The 13,749-nt window shown below is 47.1% G+C and overlaps 3 protein-coding genes across 3 annotated transcripts; all 3 read left to right on the forward strand.

Moving 5' to 3' along the window:
* Nucleotides 1–1,194: 1,194 nt before the first annotated feature.
* LOC135632279 (allene oxide synthase 2-like) lies at nt 1,195–2,916 on the forward strand. The gene has a single exon (XM_065140709.1). It carries the CDS (start codon nt 1,275–1,277, stop codon nt 2,733–2,735), a length of 1,461 nt encoding a protein of 486 aa, XP_064996781.1. The 5' UTR covers nt 1,195–1,274; the 3' UTR covers nt 2,736–2,916.
* Nucleotides 2,917–6,586: 3,670 nt separating this feature from the next.
* LOC135632278 (BTB/POZ domain-containing protein At5g66560-like) lies at nt 6,587–9,509 on the forward strand. The gene is made up of 4 exons (XM_065140708.1): nt 6,587–7,055; nt 7,145–7,214; nt 7,306–8,670; nt 8,759–9,509. Exons 1-4 carry the CDS (start codon nt 7,018–7,020, stop codon nt 9,272–9,274), a joined length of 1,989 nt encoding a protein of 662 aa, XP_064996780.1. The 5' UTR covers nt 6,587–7,017; the 3' UTR covers nt 9,275–9,509.
* A 749-nt stretch (nt 9,510–10,258) lies between these two features.
* LOC103978801 (agamous-like MADS-box protein AGL62) lies at nt 10,259–11,154 on the forward strand. Its single transcript, XM_009394732.3, has one exon. It carries the CDS (start codon nt 10,354–10,356, stop codon nt 11,038–11,040), a length of 687 nt encoding a protein of 228 aa, XP_009393007.2. The 5' UTR covers nt 10,259–10,353; the 3' UTR covers nt 11,041–11,154.
* Nucleotides 11,155–13,749: the final 2,595 nt, after the last annotated feature.

The raw sequence follows: 13,749 nt of genomic DNA on the forward strand, positions 1-13,749 counted from the left end.
TCGTACTTCTGGTAGCGTCTGATATTATCGTTGGCGTAGCGTGGGGGATCGAGCCTGAGCAGGGGGTTAATGTGTCTCGATAGGCGCTCCGGTTCGCGTTGACCGAGACGTGATGCGTCACCTGGTGCAGCTAATGTTACGTGAGTCTTATCATAATTATTACCCTCATCAGTGGTGTAGATAAAAAGGTAATTTAAAGGGAAAAAATTCTCACTAATTGGTTTATATGAGAATTATGTGATTTTTATGGTGGAATAGATGAAAGGATAATTTTTGGAGAAATTATTAGAGAACATCTCTTTTTTCCTGAATGGATGGATATATGACACCTTCATTGTCTTTTATTTTCGAGATGAAGAAAGAATGAAGGAAGAGATCTAGTCAGATTCGAATGGACTCAATGAATCAGATCAGAGAATTTTGAAAAAAAATTGATTAGAATATAAAGGTAAATTGAAATTAAATGAAAAAAAAACAGATATCGTCGAGTAATTTTCTCAATAAAAGGTTATCATTCGATAAAAATCAATTAGTGGAAAAAGCTATCAGTATCGGATGCGATCAATGGAGATTTGCAGAGTCAACGAGCAATCCGACGCACGAAACATCAACATCAATTGGAGCGATAAGAAGGCGGCTGAGGGCGATTCAGTACAGTAGTCGGCCAACCAACTCCTCTCCAATTATTGTACGTGCCCAATTTTAATTGGACTCATCGTGTGTACAGTTGTTGGTTGGACGTCAGAATCGATGAACACGAAATAACATTTAAGGGTCGGATCTAAAGACTCCTCCGACCCGCCCCGTTTCACCACGCAAGGAAGGCATCCATTTTCTTGCGCAACAACGTTGCTTTAATCTCACAACAAATGTGAGATTAAAGCAGCATTTTCTCTTCGTAGATTGGTCAAATAGTGTTTATATATATATATATATATATATATATATATATATATATATATATATATATATATATATATATATAGGTACTATGATAAGTCGGCGAGTAATTGCGGAAAAGGAAAGGTCACCGGAATTACTTTTGTGCCCCTCCGCTTCTAGATAGTTGTCAGCGGCTTGACTTAGTCAAAGAAGGGCTTCAAGTAGGGACTTGTCAAAGGGCAAAATGACCATTCACACTGCAACACAGCACGAGCACGCATGCCGACTTGTCCTTATAATATCGTGTGCCAGTTTCTGTGCTCCATCCATCATCACCACCTCCATTGAGTTCATCCACCATCTCGACGACACCACCAACGCACGTCCCAACGATGGCCGAGAGCGATGCTGCTCCCACCGTCAAAGAGATCCCCGGAAGCTACGGCGTGCCCTTCGTCTCTCCCATAAGGGACCGCCTCGACTTCTACTACTTCCAGGGGGCGGACAAGTACTTCCAGTCCCGGGTCGACAAGTACCACTCCACGGTCATCCGCCTCAACGTGCCTCCGGGGCCGTTCATGGCCTCTGACCCCCGCGTCGTCGCGGTCCTCGACGCCAAGAGCTTCCCCGTCTTGTTCGACGTGTCCAAGGTGGAGAAGAAGGACGTCTTTACAGGCACCTACATGCCCTCCACCTCCCTCACCGGCGGCTACCGCGTGTGCTCCTACCTCGACCCCTCCGAGCCCAGCCACGCCAAGGTGAAGCAGCTCCTCTTCAACGTCCTCGCCTCGCGCAAGGACGCCGTCGTCCCGGCCTTCCGCACCAACTTTACTGCTCTCTTCCAGACCATGGAGTCGCAGCTCGCCTCCACCGGCAAGTCCGACTTCAACAAGCTCAACGATAACACCTCGTTCGAATTCCTCGGCGAGGCCTACTTCGGCGTGCGCCCCTCCTCGACGGAGCTCGGGGCCACGGGCCCGACCAAGTCCACCAAGTGGCTCTTCCTGCAGCTGTGCCCGCTGATGACCCTCGGCCTCCCCAAGATCCTGGAGGAGCTGCTGCTCCACACCTTCCCCCTGCCGTCCCTCATCGCCAAGGGCGACTACAAGGCGCTGTACAAGTACTTCAGCGACGCGGCCGGGAGCGCCCTCGACAGCGCCGAGAAATTGGGCCTCTCGCGGGAGGAGGCATGCCACAACCTCCTCTTCGCCACCGTCTTCAACTCCTACGGCGGCATGAAGGTGCTGCTCCCGGGGATCCTGGGTTGGTTGGCGAAGGCGGAGGAGAGCCTCCACGCGCGGCTCGCCAAGGAGATCCGCGCGGCCGTGGCGGGCGAGGGCGGCAAGGTGACGCTCAACGCCGTGGAGAAGATGGAGCTAACCCGGTCGGTGGTGTACGAGGCGCTGCGGATGGACCCGCCGGTAAAGTACCAGTACGGCAAGGCCAAGCAAGACCTGGTGATCAAGAGCCACGACGCGGCCTACCAGGTGAAGAAGGGGGAGATGATCTTCGGGTACCAGCCGTTGGCGACGAGGGACCCCAAGGTGTTCGACAAGGCGGAGCAGTTCATCGGCGACCGCTTCCTGGGGGACGAGGGTAAGAAGCTGATCAAGTACGTGGTGTGGTCGAACGGGCCGGAGACGGAGACGCCGTCGGTGGCCAACAAACAGTGCCCCGGGAAGGAGCTGGTGGTGCTCGTGGGGCGGCTGCTGGTGGTGGAATTCTTCCTCCGCTACGATACCTTCACCGCCGACGTGGGCACCATACTTCTTGGCTCTCAGGTCACCGTCACCTCGTTGACCAAGTCCTCCTACTCCTCCTCATCCTCCTCGTCCACCACCACCAACTCGTAGCTCGTTGACCACAGGCTCTTCTCTCGTCTGTCTCGCAAAGTGTTGATCGAGTTCTGTAATGAGTGTGTTGTTTAAGTGGTGCGATGACAACATCTACGTATTATCTATTTAGTTATCTAATGGAATCAATGCGGTGGTTCCAACTGTGTGGAGATCAAAACAAGGCTTCCGTTCATTTCAATGCAATGTCGCCATCAGCCTATATTTACTTACTATTCCGCTGACGTATAGCAGTCGTAAGTGCATGTAGCAAATAGAGATATGAGACTACCAATAATATATATATATATATATATATATATATATATATATATATATTTGTTACGAGTATATGTGGATGAGGTCATGGTTAACGTGATAGAGGTATTAAAAAATATGTTATTAATGTCTATGTCAATAAGACATGACTTTGTTTCGAGTTGTCTGAGGTTGGGAGTAATTTGTCCGGACTCATTTATTGCATAAAGATAAAAGGTCGAGGGATCTCTTTCAATTGCTCCCTCTATCATTTTAATTAGTATTGAGTTTAATATTTTTTTTCTTCCCCTTAATCTAAAGTTAACATATTTTTAATAGAAGAATATCTTATAATGATGATATAAAGAACATAGTTCGTAATCGATCTGAATTATCTTATAGTCATTCAAGAATATTTCTACAAATATTACGTAAGGGAGCCGGTTTCTTATCGATTCAAATTGTTTCTTTAGTATTATGAGAATATTACTACGAATATTTTGTAAGAGAGTTGGTGACCCAAATTATCTTATGATATTTCAGAAATATTTATACAAATATTTCATAAGGGAGTTGATTCATAATCACCCTAATTGGTTTTTAACATTTCGAGAATATTCTTGTGAATATTTCACAAGGAAGGTAGCTTAATAACTCAGTAGCTTGACAACTTAGTAACTAACCCGAGCCGCCTTTTAGACTTTTATCTTTGTGAATAGAAAGATGTTGGCTTGATAAAGCATTGGCATGGTGAATAATATATTACTAATTTTATATTCCCTCTCAATAGAATTATTGAGATGCATCCAAAATAAAAACGCGAAGCTCTTAGGGGATCACCTGGATGAAGATCGATGTCAAAAAAAGTTTTTTGATTTGATCGATTCGATGCCTAAGTCAGTAACCAAGATAGATGAGTACATATTTTTATACCTTATCGTAAATAAATAAAATATTTTATAAAATATTCTACAGGAAGATAAACTCTTATCGTCTCTGATAATATTTTCTTGATCTTTTATCTATGCGAGTAATAATGTAGGACAATCTAAAATCAAATTTTTATCCAAATGAATAGATAATAAAAAATAATAATCTTTATTTATTCTTCCAATCAATCTAAATATCACGTCTTAGATGATAACCGATGTTTTCTATGGCAACTCCGCCGTGCAGGAAAAGTCGTCTGCCTGCCTTCCGTGTTCTTAAGATCATCTCCAAAAGCTTCGCCATCCGTGAACGGTGACACTGAATGCAACATCAAGGCGATAGGGATCGACGAGAGAGACGTACAGCAACAGATGCAGCACCAGACTCGGTGACGCGTTGTCCAAGTTTGACTTTTGGTAAAGAGGAATAGAAAGTGAACACGTTTCAAAGACGTATCGCGACACTGCATCTACGTATGCGCTAAGGTTGAATTCTCTCACCTCAGTAGTCTATTTGTGTTTGTCATACTCACCAATTTGAGATTGATTAAGACCTTCAAGTCTTTTTCTTCCCTCAAATGTTGGATATGAGCGCGAGACGGTCAAAAGCCGGACGTGTTTTACGAAGTTGTTGGATTCTTTTGATCTTCAACTTGATATTTGACTAATTTATTAGATGATAAGTTGCATGACAACTTTGATTGTTAGATGATAATTAATCTAATAGACTTAAAATCCATCTAAACTCTACCAAAAATACATGTAACTAACTATATGCATTGAGGAGCACATTGACTCGTAATTCTCTGACATAGCACTTTCATCTCTCCATCTCATATTCTTTCATTTAAAATAATATTACTGTAATTTATCATCATCAAATTAAATGAATCAAGATAGAGACTTAATATCTTCATTGGACTTGTGGGCTTCTCTTTTTAAGGGTTGCATTCTTTATATAATCTTTAGATAGATTCAAATATATACAAATTATACGACAAAGATATATTTGATCCCATAAATACTTCGTTAGTAGATGTTCATTCATTCTAAGACAGACATTAGTATATATCCCTTCGTCCCTATGTCTCTTCGTCCCTATTAACACGATCGTTACGACACTTAACGATTCGACAAATCATTCTATGATCGAGCAATAATCGATAATTTCATGAAAATGCTCTCGTGTAATAAATCCCCACTTGGTCTTAGGTGCATTTTTAAGACTCTCTCTCGAACAATCTAAATACATAATACTTTTTTTTTAAGGCTATCTTATTCTAACATATCCATGGTATAATTTTTGCAAGGTCGAACATACGATAAGTTCGAACATTATATTAAGATTAGCTCTGAACCTCCTCTAAGTAGGCCGCTCATCTCCGACTATACAATTGGCAACTATGCGTATAGAAGAAACACCCACCCAATGTATTAGAGGACCCATTGCTTTCCACTTACCCTAATTCCTAACTAGAAACCCTAACCATCTCAGATCTACTACTAGATTCCCCGGCCACCCATCCACAGCTTCTTTGGTCCTAACACGGCATTCTTAAGACCCACTTTGTCCCATTGCTCGCACTAGATTTGTTTGCGCATGCACTGCCACGTGACATACCTACGAGCCTTAACAATGTGCCATTGCGTAAATCCATGTCTTGATCGCTACTTGAGCCAACCCCAAAACAATAATTCTTCCTCACAACCCTACAAAAATAAGCCCAATAAATGCTTGAATGACTCCATCATCGACTGTCGGATCGCGAAACCAATAATTTTCTTTCAATTACGGCATCGATCGGTCGGTGAGTAGACACCTCCTCTGTCGTAGCTTATTGCACGAATCTAGAAGCGCGTTTCCTTTGAATCGTGTCCGTACGGTCCCGGCTTAAGTCGTGACTTGAGTTCCGGCACAGCCGGCGAGGCCTTCGAGAGCATCTCTATCTAACGCGAGAAAAGGGTGGATTCCTAAAGCTGGTTGCTTGGGGTTTAATCGAGGGATGTATGGAAGGATCAAGTGCGGTTTAAGCATGGATGACGAGAGAGTTGGAGGCCGGAGGCAAAGGGGGAGCATGGCTTGCATGCTCGCCCACCGGTGTGGTCCTCTGGGCCAAGCGAAACAGGAAGCTGGAATGATCTCTGAACCAGTCAAGAGACATGGGCCCGAAGGATCATGCCGCTTTGCCCTGCCCTCTCTGTGATGATTATGAGGTCACTCCGCCCTCACGCACAAACCTACTCATGGCGCACCGACGAGCGAAAGCAGCGATTAACAACAAGTGGGGGAGTAGTTACCTTCATGAGGTCATCCCATCTGCGATGGAGACCCAACGCGCCGGCGCCGTCCCCACCGCCGACCACAGCCTCTGGAATTCTCGTGTGAGCCCGATCGGTCTTGTCTCCCGGACTCGCCGCTTTATGGCTTTTTCTGACCAGTTTCGATTCACTGTTATCAGAAGCATTACGTCGAACACATTTCTGAAATCATGGGTGGTACACACAAGCGTACCTCATCGTTTGAAAGCTCCGGCTCCTCCCCTTTATTGCGCAGCATGAACTTTGGAGTGGTGGGTGGGGGCAATTGAGGAGCTCTGAGTGATCTGCACAGTGCATCAAAAGACTCATGACCCAGGGTGAGAAAAAGAAAGATTACAACAGTGAAATGTGAGAGAGAGAGAGAGAGATGAAGTCGTTGTTGCCACTGCTTCATTACTGCAACCTGCTATTATTATCACTGCTTGTCGTGGTGATGAAGGTTTGGAGTCATTAAATGAGCTGTGAGAAGGCAGGCCTTTTAATTGCTTGCTCGCTCCCTCGCTCGCTCGGCTTTATCTTTTTGTTCCCTCCCGCTTTAAAAGCCATCTCTTTCTCCCCTGTCGAACCAGCCTGTCCCGCGTACAATGGCGGTACAGAACAAAGCAAGGAAAGTGATGCTGCTTGGAGAAGCAGGCCTTCGGTTCTGATGAGCGCTGGAGTCAGCGTCTACCGCCTGGTGGCTGTCGTGGCCGCTTGCCGTTCTTTCGGAGCCAAATGATTGAAGACGGCAGTGGGATGTCCGAGGTACTTCGGTGAGCTTCGGGAGCAAGGATCTAGTTCTGCACAAGGAAGCAGCGATGGCGGCGGAGAAGCTCGCGCCGAAGGGCCAAGCTTGGTGAATTCTCTGTTCGATTCTTGTTTCTGCTAACCATCTTCTGTAACTTGGATGAGATGTTCGATCTGTTTCTCCCTCTCACCCTGTAGGTTTTGTACCACTGGGTTGCCGAGTGATACCGTAGTCGAAGTGGACGGGATGAGCTTCCATCTCCATAAGGTGATTGGGAACTCGCTTGCTCATCGAGATTCGTTGTGTTTTCTACCCATTAATCACAAAAAAAGCTGATCTTTTTGGTCATGTCGAACAGTTTCCTTTGATGGCCAAGAGTGGGAGGCTTCAGCGGCTGATAACGGAGTTGGAAGACCACCCTACCGACGCCCCAGGAAGAAGAGGAGAGCAGGGTGAGGTAAACGAGGACAAGGAGCCACGGGAGGACGAGGGAGTAGGAGAGATCAAAGAAGTGGAGGCTTACCCACACATCTCGCTTGCGGACTTCCCAGGCAATTGCGAGGCGTTCGAGACGGCCGCCAAGTACTGCTACGGCGTCAAGATCGATCTCAACGCTTGGAACGTGGCTCCCCTTCGCTGCGTGGCGGAATACCTCGAAATGACCGAGGAATTCGGCGAGGACAACCTCGTCGCCCGCGCCGAGCGGTTCCTCGCCCGATCCGTCCTCCCCAGCATCAAGCAGTCCATCAAGACCCTCAAGTCCTGCGAGGACCTGCTGCCGCTCGCTGACGACCTCGGTATCGCCCAGCGGTGCGTCGACGCGATCGCTGCCGGCGCGTCCGCCTCCGACCCGGACTCCCTCTTCGGCTGGCCGGTCAACGAAGGCCGCGGCGGCGGCAGCAGCGAGCAGATCCTCTGGAACGGGATCGAGACAGGACTGCTCCGCCGGAGGACCGGCGTCCGCTCCTCCTCGTTTGCTGCCGCTGCCGCTGCCACTGCCGCCGGTTCTTGGCTCGAGGACCTCGCGATCCTGAGCCTCCCGATGTACAAGCGCGTGATCGCCGCCCTCAAAGCCCGGGAACTGAGCTCCGACACCATCGAGGGATCCCTCATGTCCTACGCCCGGCAGTCCATCCCGGGCCTCTCCCGGTCCCGGCGGAAGCATTCCTCGGCGCCCATAGCGTCAGAGCCGGAGCAGCGGGAGCTCCTGGAGACGGTGATCACGAATCTCCCTCTGGAGAAGAGCTCCGTGGCTTCCGCGGCCTCAGCTACCGCCACCACCAAGTTTCTTTTCGGCCTCTTGCGGACTGCCCACATCCTCCACGCCTCGGAGGCCGCGCGGGCCGCCCTGGAGCGCAAGATCGCGTTCCAGGTGGAGCGGGCGACGCTGGACGATCTCCTGATCCCGAGCTACTCGTACCTCTCCGAGACGCTCTACGACGTTGACTGCGTCGAGCGGATCGTCGCCCACTACCTCGACAGCCTGGAAGCGGAGCGAGCGGCACTGGCAGCGGAGGGGGAGGTGGTGGGAGGGGCCGCGAGGACGCCGTCACGCGCAGGTTCGCTGAAGCTGGTGGGGAAGCTGGTGGACGGGTACCTGGCGGAGATCTCGTCCGACGCGAATCTTAAGGTAGACAAGTTCTATGGCTTGGCGGTGGCACTCCCGGACGACGCCCGCGTCTACCACGACGGCCTCTATCGAGCCGTCGACATCTATCTCAAGGTACAGTAGAGGCGCCCCCGTCGTCGTTGCTAATAGATCGAACTGGAGTTCATAACCTTGAGCTGATGAGATCTCGTGGAGCGAGCAGGCGCACCCGCGAATGACGGAGGAGGAGAAGGAGACGGTGTGCGGGGTGATGGACTGCCGGAAGCTGACGCTGGAGGCGTGCACGCACGCGGCGCAGAACGAACGGCTGCCGCTGCGGGCGGTGGTGCAGGTGCTCTTCTTCGAGCAGCTGCAGCTGCGGCGGGTTATAACAGGGACCCTGCTGGCGGCGGACGGGGAGGCGGCAGCCCCCGCCGCGGGTGGCGACGGGGGCGGCGCGTGGCGGGCGACCATGCGGGAGAACCAGGTGCTGCGGCTGGACATGGACAGCATGCGGAGTAGGGTGCAGGAGCTGGAGCGGGAGTGTTCCAGCATGAAGAAGACCTTGGCGAAGCTGGACGAAGGCGGCGAGGGTGGCGGGGAGGCAGGGGAGGAGGAAGGCGAGCCGCGGCGGAGGAAGGAGAGGAGGTTCGGGTGCCGGTTTAGCACGCAGGTGTGCGACTCGCACGAGCGCAATGTGGTGGAGTCGAGGCGTGTCGGGCGTGAACTGAGCCCGTAGCCTTCGATCGAACACCAAAAGCCTTGGGTTTCTCTTCCCTCGTGCACACAGCAATCAACATCGATGGTTCTGTGCTCTCAGTGGCACGGCGGAGACAAACCGTGTTCGTTCAACAAATGTGCTATTCTGTAGATCTGCGCTTTTGCTTTACCGAACACTCCTTTTGATGGAACGGAGCAAAAGCAGGGAAGCACCAGAGTGCAGTTGATCTGTATGCAACACAAACAATTAATCAGCTTCGTATTGCATTCTACAAATTAACATGCAAAGCATCGTAGCATAATCACAAAGAAACACTTAATCACACTCGATCACAGACATAATTACACATTAAAGCCATATGGAGTTCATTTAACGATGTGCATTAATTGCAGAGGCGACCGAGGAAATCAACCAAGGGTAGAAGAAGAATCCAAGGAAGGAAGGGGGAAATCAAGAATGGGAGGAAGGGATAAGGGGGAGACTTGCAGGGAAGTGTAGAAGCAATAACGACTGAGCGTTAGAAATAGAAAACAAATAACGAAATGTGTATATAGATAGATGTCTATATATTTATTCGAATAATATAGGGAAACTGTAAGATGTGTATGCAAATTTTAGATTTGTTGATGAATACGAGAGGCTTCCTATAAATTTAGGGAAGGATTGGGTCGGTTTATGATACAGTGTTCGTGGAACACAGTGGAAGGTGTCAACGCCAAGGAGATCAAAGAAGAAGAATCATAAAGCAGAGGAAAAAGAAAGGACAAATAGGGTGGAGTTAATGAGGAAGATTTTAAGTTGCTGGAGGTCAACCGGGGCAACCCAGCGAGGCACCACAGCTAGAATAGAAAGTGTTTAATCTAATTTACGTTGGATTTATGGCCGCAGAATATTATCCTAGCTTTTATCTTCCTGCTTAAATATGCCCAGCTAGCTCTGTTGATTACCTTCCTCGAATCCTCCAGCTTTGACGTCTAAGCCCTCTCTGTGAGCCACATATATATATATATGTGCAGTCGCAATCCCTCTGTGACTGACCGCGGACGAAGCTTGTGGTGTTGGCCTCACTGCTTCACAGCTCGCTGCTGCTTCCGTGGATGTCTCTAATGGTGAGGAGGAAGCCAAGCATGGGCCGCCAGAAGATAGAAATCAAGAGGATACAGAACGAGGAGGCTCGTCAGGTGTGCTTCTCTAAGCGACGCAGCGGGCTGTTCAAGAAGGCGAGCGAGCTCTCCATCCTCTGCGGGGCGGAGCTCGGCGTCGTCGTGTTCTCCCCCGCCGGCAAGGTCTTCTCCTTCGGCCACCCTTCCGTCGACGCCGTGGTGGACCGCTTCCTCATCGGCACCCCGCGCCCGCGCACGACGGCCACCGCCGTCTCGACCGCGGTCGAGTCCCGCCGCGAGGCGAACGTCCGCGAGCTCAACCGCCAGTGCATGGAGCTGCACGACCTGGTCGAGGCGGAGAAGAAGAAGCGGGACGCGCTGGAGAAGGCGGTGAAGAAAGAGCGGGCGGGAAGGCCCTTCTTGTGGGACGCCGACGTGGAGAGCCTCGGCATGGAGGAGCTGCAGGAGTTCGAGAGGAGGCTGGCGGAGCTCAGGAGCATCGTGGCAAGGAGGGCCGACCAGGTGCTGCAAGAGACCCTGGCCCGCAAGCAGCAGCTCCCCGTCATCGGGAACGACGTCGGCGTGCCGGGGGCCTTCGCCGTCAAGCACGAAGTCGATGTGCACCCTTCTCTTCCCTCCGGATTCTTCGGCTACGGACATGGATTCTTTGGATCCATGTAATGAAATTGAATGATCTTTCTTATGCTTCACGTAGGAATTATCATAAATAATGGAGTAAATTCATACATACTCCATCTTGTTCTTAATAATACTTTGATCGTCATCTATTTGTAAGATGCAATATCCTCGGAGAATATGTGAGGTGATAAAAGTCCTGCCTTCTCACAGTATTAACCTGAGAAAACAAATAAGAATCATTTTAGTTTGACGCAAATACCACACAATATTAGAGGAATTTGCTGCTTAAAAAATGAACTATGCCACGGAAGACGATCTCCACATTCTATTCTGTCCTTCCTTTTCCCCCAATCAAACAACTGCAAGAAACGAAAACAGTGATGCGATAAGAGACAGAATGTGTTTATGTTTGGCCGAAATTGTACTCACAATGGATGATATACATGCACAAACGTAAAGAAATAAATAACAACATACACAATGCTAACCTTCTGCAACGAAATTAATTCTCACCCATCTCCAGAAACTTTGGTCTTCCGAAAACTGGCCAGACCTGGTGGTGAATTCGACTATCGGGATCATGTGGATACCCAGCTAGAATTGCAGATAGAATTGTACAAATGGATTATGATCTTTTGCCTAATTCAGAAATATACTATGTTTTTAGTCTTTGCAATAACACTTTGACAAGGATGGCGTTGGTGAAGTCAGAGGCTTTAAATCTTCATACCTGCACATACAAGAACATGGTTAAAAACAAAATCACACTGTTGGAGGGTCTGCTATTGTGGTTGCTTAACATTCTATTAGTCCCTGATTGATCGGAGTGTGGATGTGACAGGAGAAATCCAAAGACACAGTGACAGGTGCGCTTGGAGAGAGTGAAATATGATATTTTAAATAAGAATGCCAAAAAGGGTTTTTTACAATCTCAGATAAGATATTATGTAAGCAACAGAACAATGACATTGTTTTTATCTAAACAGCGTGTGTGTTAAGTTACACTACTAAATGTTATTCATGAATAAGAACAATAGCAGATTTTCTAAACATGATAGTGGAAACCAATATGAAGAGATCTTCATATCGGACAGCATGCAGGATTATGGCCATAGTTTTTATGCACAGAAATCACAGCTATAGATATATATATATTCCTGTGAGAACAATGCAACATGTAACTATGGAATTTCCATTGGTTGAGCAACAAGCCATTGCTGAAAATATAATACTAAGACACTAATAAATAAGCAGAACCAGAAATTAGAAAATCCAAAATGGTTATTCTGGATTTCACATTACTGTTTAGGAAAATATATTGATCACAACTTAATCTTATTTCTTGCCTCTCCGACAATTTTTATTTCAAGGTTTCCACAGATCTGACTCACACAAGTCCACAACATATCACTGTGCTGACCACTTATCCAGAATTCTTGCAGGGCTTAAAATACAATGTCATGGATATCTCTACTACTATCCTCTTAAGGCATGGACAATAAGACAGAAAGACCTAATGCACCCTGCTTTAGCTTCTATGTCATCCCAACATAGTTTTGCATCCGATGTGCCAGGTGAATTGAGTTGATTTGTAGGATCAGATGAGTTTAAGCAATTTTTAGCCAGTACTTCAGGCATATCAAGATAATAATCAATTTTTTGTCGGATTAGGTCCTGATAATATCTGGCTAGATCTAATATTAGGTACAGTTAGGAACCCGACCTACTATTACATATGGTGAAGGGTTCGAGTAGGAAATAAATATTCGTGAATGATACTAGATATAAGAGGAGAATTGAGCTGATCTACAGGGCTAGATAAGTCTTCTATTATTAAATTTAACCGGAGCATTTTTTAGCAATGAAATTGTTTAATAAATGCTTTTCAGGTAGTGCATGGGATTGTTGCCACTAATGACTAGAGGATTGATCAAAATAATTATTTGTTACACTGACCATCAACATGAGAAGAGAAAAATGAAGACACTTTAGAATTGCAACTGGAAACCCAATCTTTTTTGTCCCCAAAGATGTAAGCAGAATGAAGTGGTCAACTTTTGCAACAGCTGCTGCACAATATATGATTGCACTAAGAGCCACAGATATGTAGCAATTTCATTAGATAGAGAAAACTCGAGATTTAATTCATGGTAGCAAGATGCAGTTCAACCTAGGTGCTCAAAATTGCAACAGATTTTGCAAAACATGCATGTCAGTCTGTGAATATTGGAAGAACAATATGGGACAACGAGATGGGATATGATGTAGATACTAAGAAGCTAAACATGCCTGGTCAATAATTCATGACAAACTATCTGACATAGCTGCAACATAATAAGTATAGTCAAACTGAAAGAGTCTACTGGTTTACCTGCTTTCATGAGGTTCTCAGTAGATTTAAAGTCGATTCGATATGGTCCTGTTATATCAAAAATCTCCTTTTCGCTGGCTTCTATGCAGCATAAAACCACGAAGGCATTACCTATTACTGGTCCTATGTCACCTTGTTTTTCAAGATCACATTCAACAATTTCAAGCTTCTCTGTAGCTGGTCCACAAGTAAAAGGACATCTATTACCGGCATTATATAGCAGCTGAAAATAAAAAGATGAAAGAATCTCAAGCTTACTTAAAAATCTAGAGTATCTGTATCTTACGTTCAGTTCCTTAGGTTCCGGTTCCAATATTAAGCTTCATTTGGCATACACTCTTCAGAATGCAGATGCAGTAGAGAAGTTAGGGTTCTCAAGC

Source organism: Musa acuminata, chromosome BXJ3-3 (assembly GCF_036884655.1).
Source record: "Musa acuminata AAA Group cultivar baxijiao chromosome BXJ3-3, Cavendish_Baxijiao_AAA, whole genome shotgun sequence".
NCBI classification, from domain to species: Eukaryota; Viridiplantae; Streptophyta; class Magnoliopsida; order Zingiberales; family Musaceae; genus Musa; species Musa acuminata.